General features: G+C 36.1%; 1 protein-coding gene across 1 annotated transcript in view; it reads right to left on the bottom strand.

The window, feature by feature from the left end:
* VEGFC (vascular endothelial growth factor C) overlaps positions 1-15,370 on the bottom strand; it is a 104,506-nt gene that overhangs the window by 7,172 nt on the left and 81,964 nt on the right. The window contains exon 4 of the mRNA XM_025434044.3: positions 12,391-12,542. Coding sequence (XP_025289829.1) covers positions 12,391-12,542 — 152 coding nt within the window. The remainder of the gene's footprint in view (positions 1-12,390; positions 12,543-15,370) is intronic.

Below are 15,370 nucleotides of genomic sequence, written 5' to 3'. Positions count from 1 at the left end.
TACATGATTTAAGGAACACACTCCCATGTTGGTATCAAGAGGGCACAGTGCTATGGTGGTTGCAGTAGAAAGACATTATCATTTTGCCAATACGTGATTTATACTGCTATTACCTAAGCCAGTGTTCTTCCAGTTGTTAGTTATAATCCATCAGTGGGTTATGAAATCAATTATAAGGGTTGGAAAATGCATTTGTAAGGTAAAAGAAGGATACGTAATAAAATACTATTAGAATGCATGTGATAAAGACTTCTTTCTGCAACTATATTTCAGTTCTCTACATGCATATATTTTGTTATATGCATATGTAAATATGCATGTACACTCCCTCAAATATATAACCTCCCCCTCTCCCACGTGTGGTGTATGTGTATGTGTGTATATGGTAGCAAAGTCCAGTGTATTCGTTTTTTAGTTACGGTCATTAAAGGCGATAAACGCATCTGAGCTATTTATTTCTATGGGGAAAAGTGTCAAGAATGAGCTCAGTCACTAGCCTCAGTGGGACTGGTCCAGGAGAGGTCTTCAACTGCAGGGGAATGCACTAAAGTATCTGTGCTGAAGTTAAAGTAGGTATACAAAATTGTTCACCCTAACAGGATAGGAAAATAAAACATTTCCTATTTTTCATGTGGTGAGGGAAAAGAGTTTCCTCTTGAATATTTCACATCTTTAAAAATATAAATTCAAAACCATGGACCGTTTGTAGAAACAAATGTAGGAATGTATTTCTGAAAATGTCAGACAAAACAACAAGGTGTCTAGTGTCTAGTTTTACAACATTGACTAATTTCATATAATCTGGCTACACTAACCCTTTTGGTTTTGCACATTCATGATAAATAGAAATATGGCCTTCAGAATAACAATTTCAATTATGTTATAACTTAAGTGTTTTTGCCGACATACACTTTATATTGTGGACTAATTATGCTTTGCTCAAGGTGAATTAAATATTTTAATTTCCAATAGTCTTACAACTTAATTTAAATTTCTAGAAAAATATCACTTTAGAACCTTTGCCAAAAATAAGAAACTAATACTACTTATCAATGTTAACGTATTTTAATGTTGAACTTTGGATTCCTGTTAGATACCATTTAATTAAAGATACATATATTTGCATTGGATGCATTTTCATAATTACTAAATGAGGTTCCCTACCCTAAAAGTGAATGGTAAGTTCTTGGCATTTAAAGCTTCTAGTGTGGAAAACAAGGGAGACACAATTGCCAAACATTATCTTAGAGTGAAAGAAAATGTTTTTGATGAGGATAGAAGTTAGCACAATTTACTTATCTCCTACATATCTTCATCTCCAAAGCATTTTTATCCTATTGAAAATTTTCTCCAAGTTCTGAAGGCCAACGTGTGTAAAATACAGTAACAAATTTAAATAATTTTTATACTGTATTTATAAAACATTGATTTAAAGACACAATTTGTCTACAAAGCAGAAGATTATGCAATTATTTATAAAGCAGGTCGATGCTGAGAATCACACGTAAATAAATTAACTTTCCTACTTTGCCTTTCTCAGCCCGCCCCCACGCCCCATAAACACAACCACAATCCTGTTTATAATAGTTATGAAGGAAAAAGATGCTTTTCTAAGAATGATTTCATTAACTCACTCAGCTAATTAAGTAGCTGTTGCTAGTTAAAATCAGAGGACAAAAATTTAAGGGTATATATGTGTTCAAAAACAATGTATTTAATGATTAAATTATTCTTATCATTTATCTCTCTTTTGAAATTTTATGACTAGTATGTTCTGTGAGATTAAATCCTACATCTTGGGTAATAGTTGCTAGCTCTCATGCTTTGGACACTGTAGTAGGCTGTTTTGTGCATACCACTGATTGGGTTCTTTCATCTTCTCTATACTTTTGGCACTAGAGTGTCTGTATACTGGGAAATTCCCTGACTCCCCAAATATCCATATTTAAGGAATGCAGACACACTACCACCTTTTGTTTGGTATTAGGGAGAACTGAGCTGAATGTAATATATTTTGTAACATATTTCTAAGTGAAAAAATCCTGCATCTTGATTTATTTAAACTACTTTTGATCCAATTTACCAAATATCTCTTAAAATATTACATAGATCATCCAATATGAATGTCAACATTAACCGAATACCAATTCAACTTGTAGCACTCAATGACTTTTTAGAAAAGCAAATTCTTTCTGTGGACATTAACTGTGATATTAATCAAATATTCTCAAAGGCATCTCTTTTCATAAAGTGTCTTTACAACAACCCAAGTGATTAAAATTCTGCTGATCATGTGGTACCTATAGTACACAATCATGTTTCTCAAACAGCTATCCTGCCTAAAGTCTTATTAAATGTGGAATGTGATCCAGTAACATTAGGTTGAAAGCATGGTATTGTGAGCTCTCATACATTCCTTCTAAGCATCTTTATATCTATTCAGTAAGATGCTCTGTATTGTATTATGAAAACATATGGAGCAGGGCGGGGGGGGGGGGGACTCTGACCATGTTAATAATTTTGATAAATATCCAAATACAGTTTTGATTCCCTAAATGCCAACTGCTGATGTCATCTGAACTTCACCCACTGTGATTAACAATCACTCAAATCTGTAATTATCCTTTGAAAGAATATCTGTCCAGACCCTCTGGCCCAAGACTGCTTGTCAGAATAGCAGCAGGAAGGGCAACTCTTTTCTTTCATTATTAGAGCCACAGAGCCCTGGGTAAAGTACTTCAACAGTTTTATTCCCAAAGACGTTGAATTGTTGTGTTTACTTTGAGTCCTCATGCATGGCCCTTGAATATACTTGACTATGTAATGCAAGGTGTTGGAGGAATCTGGGGAAGGAGGGTAAGAGGTATATGGGAATTCTTTGTACTTTTTGTTCAATTTTTCTGTGAGCCTAAAACTGCTTAAAAGAGGTCTAGCAAAAATATTTAGAAAATGATAGATTTGGTCTAATGTAGATAGTTATTAAAAATAATCATCAGTGTGTTTTAATTGAACTTGACATTAAGTTGAGAAACTCTTTGATCTAATAGTTCCCACCTTTGGGTAACATGACAATGACAACCTCAGTGCAGAGGATATACTGATGGAATATTTCCCACCTTTTGCTAAAATTTCTACCAATCAGTCAGCAAGCCATAGGAATGCTGTGCTTCCAACTGCTAGCTTTTAGAAGGCAGAAACCAGATAGTCCAAAAGGTGGGTACTCTGCACAGCACAATTAGCTTCCTTTTAGAAAAAAACATGTTCCAGGGTCTAGAGACTCTTACTTGAGTTCCATGGATCAATCAATTCCTATCAATAGGCGCTCACTTGAAGATGTTAGACAATATTTGGATAAAAAAGAGTTTTTTTTTTTAAAGGATGAAGAGACATGTGAATTAAGATTTAAAAAATAATTGCATATTATCATGAGGGTTTTAAACCTAGAAAGAGGATATTTTTAAGCCAGAACACAGATGTGTGTTTTAAAACACTGGAAAAGTAGTTTCTAATCATTGGGTGCAAGACTGTGTCCCAGTTTAGTTGGCAGATGTGTTATCTCTGCATTTCTGCTCTGATGCAGTTTGTTAAATGCATCATGCTGTTCTGTTTATCTCTATTTTTGGTGAAGCAACTATGTATGATTTTGAAATGAAAAGGAAAGGAACAATTAAAATGAGAAAAAACCTTCATGGATATTGAAACTTCTGAGCATTCAGACCGAGGATCTGTTATAGATTAACAAAGACAGTGAGCACTCAAGTTCTACATCAAAGGTTGCCAGGGCTATAAATTTACTCTGTTCCTTAGAGAAGAGATGAGTTCTCACAAGAATGAAATTTTCCTTAATAAGCCCAAATAACTCTAACTTCTTAGAAGCAAGTATGTTTTATCTAGTGTCTTGGTAAGCAATGTTGACATTTTTTTAAAAAAAGAAATGAAAACCAGTAAACAAATAAAAACAATGAGCCTTCAGGCTAGATTTTTCCATTTTCTCATTTTTTCACCCTTCTTTTCCTCTCTCACCACACCAAGATTCTCCCCCAAAGACTGACAGAACCTCTTTATGAGGTTGAAATCACCTATTTTTGGCACTCATTAAAAAAAAAATTCAAGGTTCCCTGGCTCTGCTGAACATGGTTTCATCATTCCTCTACAAAAAGACTCCTCAGGCTACCCCAATACCTCTACAGAAAAGGTGAGACTCTCCAGGCCAGTGCCCAAAGCTTCTAAAGCACAGCCTTAGCATTGCCTTTTAATTTAATCTCCTATGGCCTTCACTGATTAACATTCAATTAAGTTATTCTGGTCTATTCATTGTCCCCAGAATATGTTGTTTCCCTTAGGAATCCTATAGGGACATTGTCAATGAGAACCAAGTGACCAATAAATTGACCACTGGGTAAAATTCACTTCAAGACACTTGCCTTTCAAATGTGACCTCCCTCTCCTTTGATTTTACTCTCTTCCTAATATGTAGTAGAGTGCCTCCCATAGAGTATCATAGAATAAGCATGAACATTCATTCATTCATTCATTCATTCATTCATTCATTCATATAATGGAATGCTATACAGGTATTTACTGAACCAGGCCTACAGACCTCAAAATGATTACATGTCTAAAACATACTGTAGAGAGATAAAAATAAAGTCACCATTTTAACACAAATATTTTAACCACAAGCTGTACTACTTCTTCTGTCATATGTTAACACATTCGTGTGCCATACATATGGAAGAGCATGAATAAGAATGAAGAATAATGACTGGGGCTTTGGGTTGTATGTTAAGTGAATATGACACAGTTGAATTTCAAATCAGATTGGAGAGATATATTGGGATGGTTTTTTTTTTTTTTTTTGGACTTTATTATGTTTGAAGATTGATTTTTTTTTTTTAATTTAAAGAAGTTAAAAATGCAGTAAGACTACGTCCCCAAAGGAATGGATCAATTCCAAATCCCTGGTTTGCTCCTCTCAGCTGTGAGATGGTGGGGAAAATGGCTTAATCCCTCTGATTTAGTTTCTCATGTGTAATTGAGAATTTCACCCTCTTGTTTCCTCTGCTTTGTTCTCAAGGTCCTTATGCAATGTAGGTTATGAATAAATAAACAGGCTATCTCCATTCTGTGTCCTTCAGATAATGGGTCAGTCCTTGTCATTCTTGAGCATTACCTAATACTTGGTCATCTCATCACTTCTTTCCTTGAATTCTTGTTGGTTTTGCAGTATCCTTTGGATTTTGTAATAACCAGTTTTTAATCTTATTTTTTCTGACTGTTCTTAGTCTCCTGCACAGACCATTGTTTCGCCCAGCTTCCAAAATATTGATAATTCTCATGATGTCAGCTGCTGCTTCTCCTTTTACGGTATTTTCCTTGGTTGGGTTCATCTCTTCCATGCTCCACCAGCTTCATGCTGGTAGTACCAAAGAAGTATGCCCATCTTCGTGTCCTCCCAGCTCCAGATCCCACTGCTTACCAATCATTTCGGCGTGATTTCTTACAGAGACCACAAATACCAATGTGCATATCCAACCCATGTTCTCCTTTTCCAATCCATCCTTCCTGTGAGCACATATTCCGTGTTTGTATCATCTGTGTATACTTTCATCCTCAACTCCTGCCTCTGTGTTGTCCCACGCATGTAGCTCCCAAGTGGTGGGTTTTCTGAAAAACGTCTTTCCGCCTCTTTCCTCTCCATCCCCATTTCTACTGCTGTGGCTCCCACCCTTGTTATTTCTGTATCAGATTATTTCAGAAGCTTCTTCAATTTTTCCACTTCCTGTTTTGCTCCTCCAACCCACCTACTATACTGCCTTCAGGACAAGTTGTTCTTTCTATAATATACAATGTAAATACCACGAGTCCTACATGTACCTTCTAATGGTTCTTGAGAGACTTGAAGAAAAAGTCCACCTTTGGCATGGCAGATGCAATTCTGTGTAGTTCTGCAGACTCAGGCAGGTCCACGCTGTCTCTTGCTCGATGGTAGGCATGCATCCTGCATACATACTTCTTCTGCAACCCTAGTCCAGTTCCGTGTTCACAGGTCTGAGTTGCTTATGAGATTTCTCTAGAGGAGCGATCCTGTCTACCATTCTTTTCAGCCTAGCATCATAGCAATACCACGTAGACACACAGAAACTGTTTGATGAATGACTCAATAAATCAGAGCATGTGTTTTATGTACTTATTATATGAGATATACTTGTGTTTATACTCTGGCACATGAGCTGCTTTAGTTAAGGAATTCTATTATCTATTTTTTTAAATGTCCTACATCTCTTAGGATGGTGTAACACATATGTAAGACTCAACCTAAAAATTTCATGAGTGAATGAATACTACTTCTACCAACTAACAAAATCTAGGGCATCACTTCTTATTCACAAATGACTCCCTCCAGAAAAGAGGCCCTCCATGTAAGGGGTCATGGGAATCCATGGTGTTCAAGCTGAAGGAAAATATAAGAGGAAATAAATGGAAGGAGAGAGAAAAATCTGTGAGAACATCAATAAGAATATTGATATCTAACTGCTTCTAGAGATAATCTCTTCTGTCTCTGGAATTTCTGATCTATTTTAGTGCTGCTGGTATTGAGACTTGAAAGGTTTTTGTTTTGTAAATATTAGAAATTCTATCAGCTATTGGGGGAAAACATGGGTTTAAGAGCTAAAAAGACTTGAATTTTAATTTTTTCTGGCACTTTTCTTAGCTATTAGGTTTGTGCTAATTAACTATTTCTAGTGCTCAATTTTCTCATTTGTAAAAATGTCTGTAAAACTTCAGCCAAAATTTATTGAAAACTCACTGTCGGGTGTCAGGCACTGTGATAATGTTGACCAGGGATGACAGATTATAAACATTGCCACATCCCTATTTGTTAGGTGTTGTCATCATTCGCACTATTGCTCTTATCCTGTTACATCATTATACAATATCAGACTAATATGTAATACAGTATAATGTCACTGAATGTGTTAATCATGAGGATTAGGTTATAAATGTTATGCTGCATTGTTATTTATAACATTTGGATTTATTTATTTATTTTTTGCAGATGAAGAAAATGAGTCACAAAAAGTTTACAGAAACTAGTGAAAACTCAAAGCAGGAAATGAATTTTCTAACCAGGAGGCTGCATGTAGTATGCAAAGCCTTCAGCCCTGTGCTCTGTGGTGTGAATCATCAGCGCAGTCACCTGACAGGGCTAGGATGAGCATGAGGCAATGTGCGGGCAATGCTTGTGCATAGTAATATTTAGTGAACTACTACTACTACTACTACTACTACTACTACTACTACTACAGATATAACACGTGTCATCTCTCTTTGACTGTGAGTGCTATGAGGCCAGAAGCAGCTAGCCTCATGCTTATCCTCTTTCACACTACCTTGAAGCATTCTTTGCCCGTTTTAGAGACTCAACAATTATTTTATGAATGACTCATTTTATGAACGATTCATTTATTTATTGAATTATACTTCTTCATAAGTAATGTAAAATAGATGGTCTACTACTTATTTAACCTCATAATAATGGGGACATAATGCCATGCACTTGGGAAAGCTTTGCTGACACCACAGAGCTTGGGGAGGGCTGGGGCCACTGCTGAGAAATTGCAAATTCCACACAAAGGAGGGCTGGGAGGCTCTCCCCATATTTTCCCAGGGGAAATAATGAGAATCTTAAAAGATCTGACCTAGTTACCATAAAGATTTTAAGCAATCTACCATTTTAAACCTAAATGAATTTCAAAATTATCATTAGTAAAAGGACCTGTTTCTCTTGGCTTTTCAAAAATCCATTTTTTTTTTTGGAGAAATATTTTGCCTATGATAAAATGCTCCTATCTTAAATCCGCTCTCTTTTTCCCCCAAGTTTATGCACCCACATTACTATTACCACAATCAAAATAGAGAATATTTTTATCACCCCCAGAACTTCCCTTTGCACCTTCCAGCAATGCCCCACCATCTGTATCTTCAGGCAACTACTGCAATGCTTTCTCTCAATTTAGATTGTATTTGTCTTTTCTAGAGTTCTTGTAAATTGAATCCTTTAACATGTATTTTTTAGGTTAGCTTCTGTCACTCAGCTTAATGTTTTGAAAGCCATTCATGTAGTTCACAGCTCAAGAGTTAATTTTTTTCATATTACTCAGTAATGTTCTATTGTATGGATACATTGCAGTTTACTTAGGCATTCACCTTTGATGGACATTTGGGTTGTTTCTAGTTATTGGCTAATAACGCTTATGTGAACATTTGTGTGCAAGTTATTGTGGAGAAATGTGTTTTTATTTATCTAGGGTAAATACCTAGGAGGAAATTTATGGATTGCATTTGTAAGTATATATTCAAATTCATAAGAATCTGCCAAAATGTTCTGCAAATGGTCATACCATTGCACATTCCCATCAGTGATATATGAGCATTCCAGCAGCACCACATCCTCTCCAGCCCTTGCTTTTGTCATTTCTTAATTTTGGCCATTGTGGCGGCTGTTCCCTTTTAACAAATGGTTTTATTTTTTATTTTTTAAAAATTTTATTTATTTATTCATGAGAAACAGAGAGAGAGGGAGAGAGGCAGAGACACAGGCAGAGGGAGAAGCAGGCCCCATGCAGGGAGCCCGACGTGGGACGCAATCCCAGGGCTCCAGTATCACTCCCTGGGCTGCAGGCAGCGCTAAACCGCTGCACCACCGAGGCTGCCCAGTTGTTTTTAATTAAATTGTGGGTCACAATTCACAATAAGTGGAGACCAACATTCAAAAAAAAAAATAGAGTAGAAAAAACATATCTAAGGGCAACACGTGTAAAAAGGCATACACTGATGGGGACACTATCATCTGTAAGGGAGTAAAAATTGAGTGCTGGGGAGAAGTCTTAGATCTTCCAATGGGTTTTTGGCTCTCCAAAACCCAACCATAGCTTTTGAATCCGCATTTAATTTCTATTGGGTTTTATGGGCTATCATGTGAGTAGCACTGGCATTAAGGATATCCAAAGCATATGAAAGATAGAGGCTATAAAATTATAGTGAATAGAGGGCTGTCACTAAAGGACTTTCTCTGGACCAAGTGCTCAATCTCAAAGTCATAGAGTGACAGGTAGGTGCCTGGTAGCTGCCTGGTGGGTGCTGCTTACGCTTGATCCCTGGTGCTTTGGTGTGTGATGTGAGCTTTGGGAATTAAGTAAAAATAGTTTATATTTTATTATTTAATTTTACAGAAGCTACCAAATCCATTAGAATATGTCAAATGCTGAGAAGAAAGAAGTGGTGACACTATTTAAATGAATATCTAGCAGCTGTAGAAGTTACAAGTTGTTTTCTCATATGAAGCAAAAGTTAAGTTCTCTAAAAGATTTTACAGAAACTATTTAAAAACTTATCTTCCTTTTTTTTTTGGAAAAATAAGAGTGGAATGTCTCTTCTTTAAAAATATGTTTATGTGGTTATATATTTATATTAATTGGTACTTTCCATATGGAATTTGATTACCACTAAATAAGTTACCTTAAAAGTGTCTTAGCAAATACGGTAGTTATAAAATTATATTCAATGTTAACAGCTTTTACATTTTTAATGTGACTTTTAACTATAATATTTTTGTCATTTTTAATCCATTGCATTACTTTCTGTATGTAAAAAGCCCCAATATAAGTAGGTTTATGGTATTAAGATTTTATGGGGGAGGCCATAAGGGAAAAGGTCTATAAAAGGATCCTTAGGGGGTGATAATGAAAAAAGGGCTGGATAGCACTGCAGTAAAGGAAAGTGTTCTAAAATAATATTTTGTTTTACCTTTATAGTTCCATATGATTTTAACTACATATAAAGTTACATATTTATTTACTTTACATCTATACACTAGATATGCTATACACATATTATATAAACATAGATCTTGCACCTGCACAGACCCAAGTGCATACTGACTTTGAATATGAGGTGCATTTCTTATTGTAGATAGTGGTAAAAAATACTGAAAAACACAGATGAATGAATCAGATATGAATCTCAATGGTAATAATAAGTCTCTTTACTGACTCTCTCTTACGCACCAGGTACTGTGCTAAGCATTCAGTATTTCATGCATTCCTCTTTACATCTTTGTGCTTTTACATATAAGCAAACTGAAGTTCAGACACATGGAATACCCAACCTTAAACACTGACTTAGTGGCAAACCTGAATTTATGCTTAGACCTGGCTCATTGAAAGGCACAGGCTCCTTTTGCTCTTTTTGTCTGTTCTTGCCTTTGATTGTGTATATAGTACAGCAGTTCTATGAATAAATAATGGTAAAAATCTGGGGAAAACATGCAATTCCTACAAAATGCTGTGGAGAAATAAGTTATTTTATCTAACAAGCACTGGTTGGTCAGTGGTGTATTGTTTGGCCTCAACACTGGAGTTACTAGCTGCTTCATCTGTAAAATAAGGCTAATAACTACCACCAACTTCATAAGTGCTTTTGGGACAGGTTAAATGAAACAGTGAATGTAAAGGGCTGAAAGTATAATAACGGCTCAATAATTTTCAAGCCTGATTATAAGCTGTATATAGAGGAGGATATGAATCTACCTGTACCTGAAATGGACACAGTCTGGTTGTACATGCCACATTTATAGACCCCGACAAATTCATGCAAAGAGAAAGCAAATACAGTGATTGCTGTGGGCATTCAAGAAGCAAAGATAGCAGCAGTATTTGGACAGGATAAATGCCAGTCAGAGACCTTTACATGCACTCTGAGAAGTGGAGAGGGCTTAGGAAGGCAGAAAAGAAGGGAGAACTTATTTTAAGCCAGGGCCAGAATAGAAAGAAGATACAGAGCAGGAAATGAGCTTGGTGTTCAGGGAATGAGACTTTATAAAACCCACACTTGGTGAGAAATGAGAAGCAAGACAAGAATGGAAGGTTAGTCACAGAATGAGGAGTTGACAAATTTGCATTCAGTTCTTTGAGTAGCTGAAAGCCACCAACAGTTTCTGGTCAGATGAATGAAGTGGTACCTTTTAGAGCTTACATGTGACATCATGCAGGAGCTGGAGAGAGATCTGATACTAAAAAACTGATCTGAATGCCATGACATGAGATCAGTCATACATGCAAGATGGAGTGGACGAGGATGCCAGTGATGGAAATGAGATACACACTGGGGCAGATCTCTCCTGTCCACCCCCCAAAATCAATAGTGTTGTGGTTGTGACATAAGGGAAAAAAAGTAACAAATAACAACCATGTGATTTCAAGGTCTCAAAGAATATGAGAGCCAAGTGTTATGAATAATGTAGAAATAAACAGAATTATAAATCTTTAATTTTTGTACCTATTTTATCTAATATAATTATAAACACAGCAATATGAGAGATTTAGATGTAATATTTTCAATCAACCTGAAACCTAACTCTGGGAACGGCATGGGGATAATGGCTGGAGCCCTCAGCATGGATGAGCTGCCACAGGTGGTAGGGATAGGAGCTGTGTGAGTAAACTTGCACTTACAATTTGGGGGGTACTTGTACCACTATGCAGCAGTGTCAGTTTACTCACAGATGCTGGTAAGGCCTTTTTGTTCCCACATTCGGGACAGACTTCACTCAAATTAGGTTATCCTTAGTTTTTGCCATAACTGCTTTACTTGTTGGCAGAGAGGAGGCCTCATTTTTCCTGAGACACAAAAAAAACCTATCCAGAGTCAATACCTGATGCTCTGTCCTAGGTCCTCCTGTGTGACCCAGTGCAGCATCTGCTGCCATTTACCAGACTAAAAAATATGAGAAAGGAACTTGAATAGCAAATGTTACTTTGAATGTTAGTATGAAATAATAGCAAAAATTCTGTCAAGTAATTCATCAATATTTCAGTATTCACTCCTTGCTGCAACAACAAATATTAACAGAGAAAAAAATAAGTGAGATTGAAGAAAGGCAACTGAATGCTAACAGATGTAAAATAATTTTTTAAATGTTTTTGTTTTGGACCAAAAATCTTACTGAGGCTTAAATGTTTTTAGCTGTAACATCACCTATGACTTTGCACACTTGATTTCAGGGATGTCAGATTAGGCTAAATCACTGATAATATGAAGAGTGGTGAGATGTGTGTCCTTCCACAGAAATACTTGTTTTATATTATTATATATTGTCATATATTATATATTACTTATATTATGAATTACTACTACAGGGCTTTCCTGTTTCAGTCTAATTTTATTTTCGTGGTGCAAATAATTAATGTCTTCTTTTGTATTTGGTGCAGTATGTTATAGCAAACATCACAAAAATTCTCTTAATAAACTGTGTTTACTTGAAAATAATTTTATATTAGTAGATGAAGAAAAAAAAAGATTTAAAAAAAAGATTTAATTCATACTCACTGTGGTAGTGTTGCTGGCAGGGAACGTCTAATAATGGAATGAACTTGTCTGTAAACATCCAGTTTAGACATGCATCGGCAGGAAGTGTGATTGGCAAAACTGATTGTTACTGGTTTGGGGCCTTGAGAGAGAGGCACTGTAATTTCAAACAACTACAGAGAAGGGACAAAGAGAAGAAAAAATTATATCAATGCGAGAAAGCACTTATGGTAAATGTTGGCATCCAAAAAGAGTGAGATTAATTCTTTGTGATGAGGCCGTGCTGCATAATGTATGCAAGGATGCAAAAGTTTTTTATGATTACATCGCAAAAACTGTTTTGCTTCTAATCTGTATCCTTTATCAGAATAATAAATAGTCCATATGTTTATCTCATATCACTCTTATAAAGCATATTACAATTTTGATAACCAGCTAATGATTACAGACCAGAGACACAACAGACCACCATGTTCAGGGAAAAAGAATATTTTTCAGAGTCCTAGATTATTCCAAGGGTTACTAAAAAGTCACACAGATATAAATATCTTTGTGATATAAGAGTAAAGAGCTATTGGCCACACAACCTAGAAGTGTTTGGTTAAGTCCTATTCTATGTAAACTGAATACAGAGACTTAAAATTGATTTTTATTCCAAATTAAATTTCTACCTCAAAGTAGTTTTACATTTGTCCAAGATAGCTTATGAGTTTCTTATGTTTGAAAGAAAAATAAACACATTCATCACTGAATAGAGGTTTGTTTCTGCTATTTTGACAAAGGTATTATGAAAGTAATAAGCTTAAAATACAGTAGGACATTATGCATGTTTGTGGGTTAGAGTCTCAAGATTTAAAGTCTTATTCTGAATGCCTTGTCTATAGGGGACTTTAATTCTCCTCTTCCTTCTTCAAAGTCAACATTTTAAACTGAATATACAAATAAATTAGTAATTAAGAAAACTAAGTGGATTTACATTCCCAAGGTTCTTAAAATCTAAATTATCAATAATAATGGTAAAAGTGAAATCCTGGCCATTACTTGCTTGATAAGATCAGTTTGTTGTCCAAAAACTGTAGCTGAACTGTTCTGATGTTATTTGGTGCCTTTTAGGCAATCTGAGCACAGTTAAAAATGATGATAAACTTCAGACCCTTGTGATTTGGCCCGTCACTATAATTTCATGCCAACACCTAAAGATCATTGAAAATCTTTAGGAAATTGTATTAGTTGCTAATTTAGTCCTACAGGAGATCCAAGGAAATGAATTTTGAATAATGAAACAGAGATACCTAAATTATAAAATGTACATTTTCTTCATTTGAAAGGTATTCATATATATTCATTGAAAAATTCAGCTACTTAGCATATGTCCCTTAGGAAGAATAGGTGCAGGGTCACACCCTGACAGGGCATTTTTAATAGCAACCCCATTTGTAATTTGTGTGAACTTGAAAGAGTCATTTAATTTATCTAAGCTATAAATTTCTTTAAAATCAGTAAACTGAGGAATCATTTGACCCATTGCTCATGGGACTTTATAAAAATTACACAAGCTAATGACTATGAGTGTGATACGCATACCGATTGCCAGAACGATGTGTTCTTATTTGAATACATTCTCAAGATTCTGGATCTTCTCCAGAATACTATCCATGCTACCTAGATAATCTCAGCATATTCCGATACTACGACTTTGACCAGTGTCTTCCCTAGAAGGACATTTGTTTATGCAGTTTGGGGGAAACTTCCTATTGGACAAAATGTCACTGATAGAAATCCTTTGCACTAGGTAAAACTATTTTAAGAGAGAGAATTCTGCAGGGTCTAAATATACTGCATTTTATCTACTTCTTAGGACGTTTCAGGACCCTACATTAAAAACCAGTGTAAGAGAAGAAACATAAAGTGGTTTAGAAAATAAGCAATATTTAATAAATTGCTTATTTGATTTTTGTATGTATAAAATTTGACCATTATTTAAACCCTATATTAGTAGAAATGATAGGAAGATGTACAGATCTGCTTATAAAATCCTAAGAATTTATGTCTAATAGGCATTTAGATTTGTGTCTAGAGCTTCGGCAAGCCATTTAAAAGCCAACGATATTAAAGCTGTAGTTGAAGTCTTGCACATTACTTGGAGATTACTTGGCGAGATCATTTTGAATGAAAAGAAGAAATGTCTCATAATAGAAACCCGGAGAACAGGTACACTTAAGGAGTGAAAAAAAAGGCAAATGAAGTAGTAAATATGTCTGGGAAGAAGAAAGATGTGAAGACAGAGAACCAAGAGGGGTTTATTGTTAAACCAAAAGAAGCCAAAGGAAAGAGGAGAGCTTCAGAAAGGTGTCTGTGGGTATGGGTGTGATGTCCCGGAGAAATAAAGTGTAAGGATAGAGTGGGAACAAATGGGTACCAAAAGCTGCCCTAGGTGATCTGGGGGGCCAGGCTATGAGACAGGAGCAGTAGGGCTTGGGTGGGGGGCAGGGGCAGGAAGGGATGGAGAGGCAGTGAGGAGGAACAGTCTCCAGCCACTGCTTGGGGTGGGGGTGGAGGTGTTAATGTCCACAATCAGGACCTGCCTGTGAGGACCACAATCAGGACCTGCCTGTATACTTAGGAACTGGGGCTTTGAAGAACGTTGTAATGAGATGAGAACACTTAAGTGAACATCACGAAAGCATCTTCCTTGAAAATAAGCCTGACTCTATTTTCAAAGGGTGGAAGAGATTTGTATCCGTGAACACATGGACTAAAGGGATAAAGGGACAAGAAAAGAGGCACTAAAAAAATCACTATTTAGAAAACTATTCTTTCCTCGAAGTTGAACTCATTCATAAGCATGAAAACTATGCTCACTCAGTTAAGTGTCTGCTTTGGGCTCAAGTCATGATCCCAGGGTTCTGGGATTGAGCCCTGCATCAGGCTCCCTCCTCAGCAGGGAGTCTGCTTCTCCTTCTCCCTCTGCCTTTTCCCCTCTAATTCTCTCTATCTAATA

This window comes from Canis lupus, chromosome 16 (genome assembly GCF_003254725.2).
Source record: "Canis lupus dingo isolate Sandy chromosome 16, ASM325472v2, whole genome shotgun sequence".
Classification (NCBI taxonomy): Eukaryota; Metazoa; Chordata; class Mammalia; order Carnivora; family Canidae; genus Canis; species Canis lupus.
This window is presented reverse-complemented; position numbering and strand designations above follow the sequence as displayed.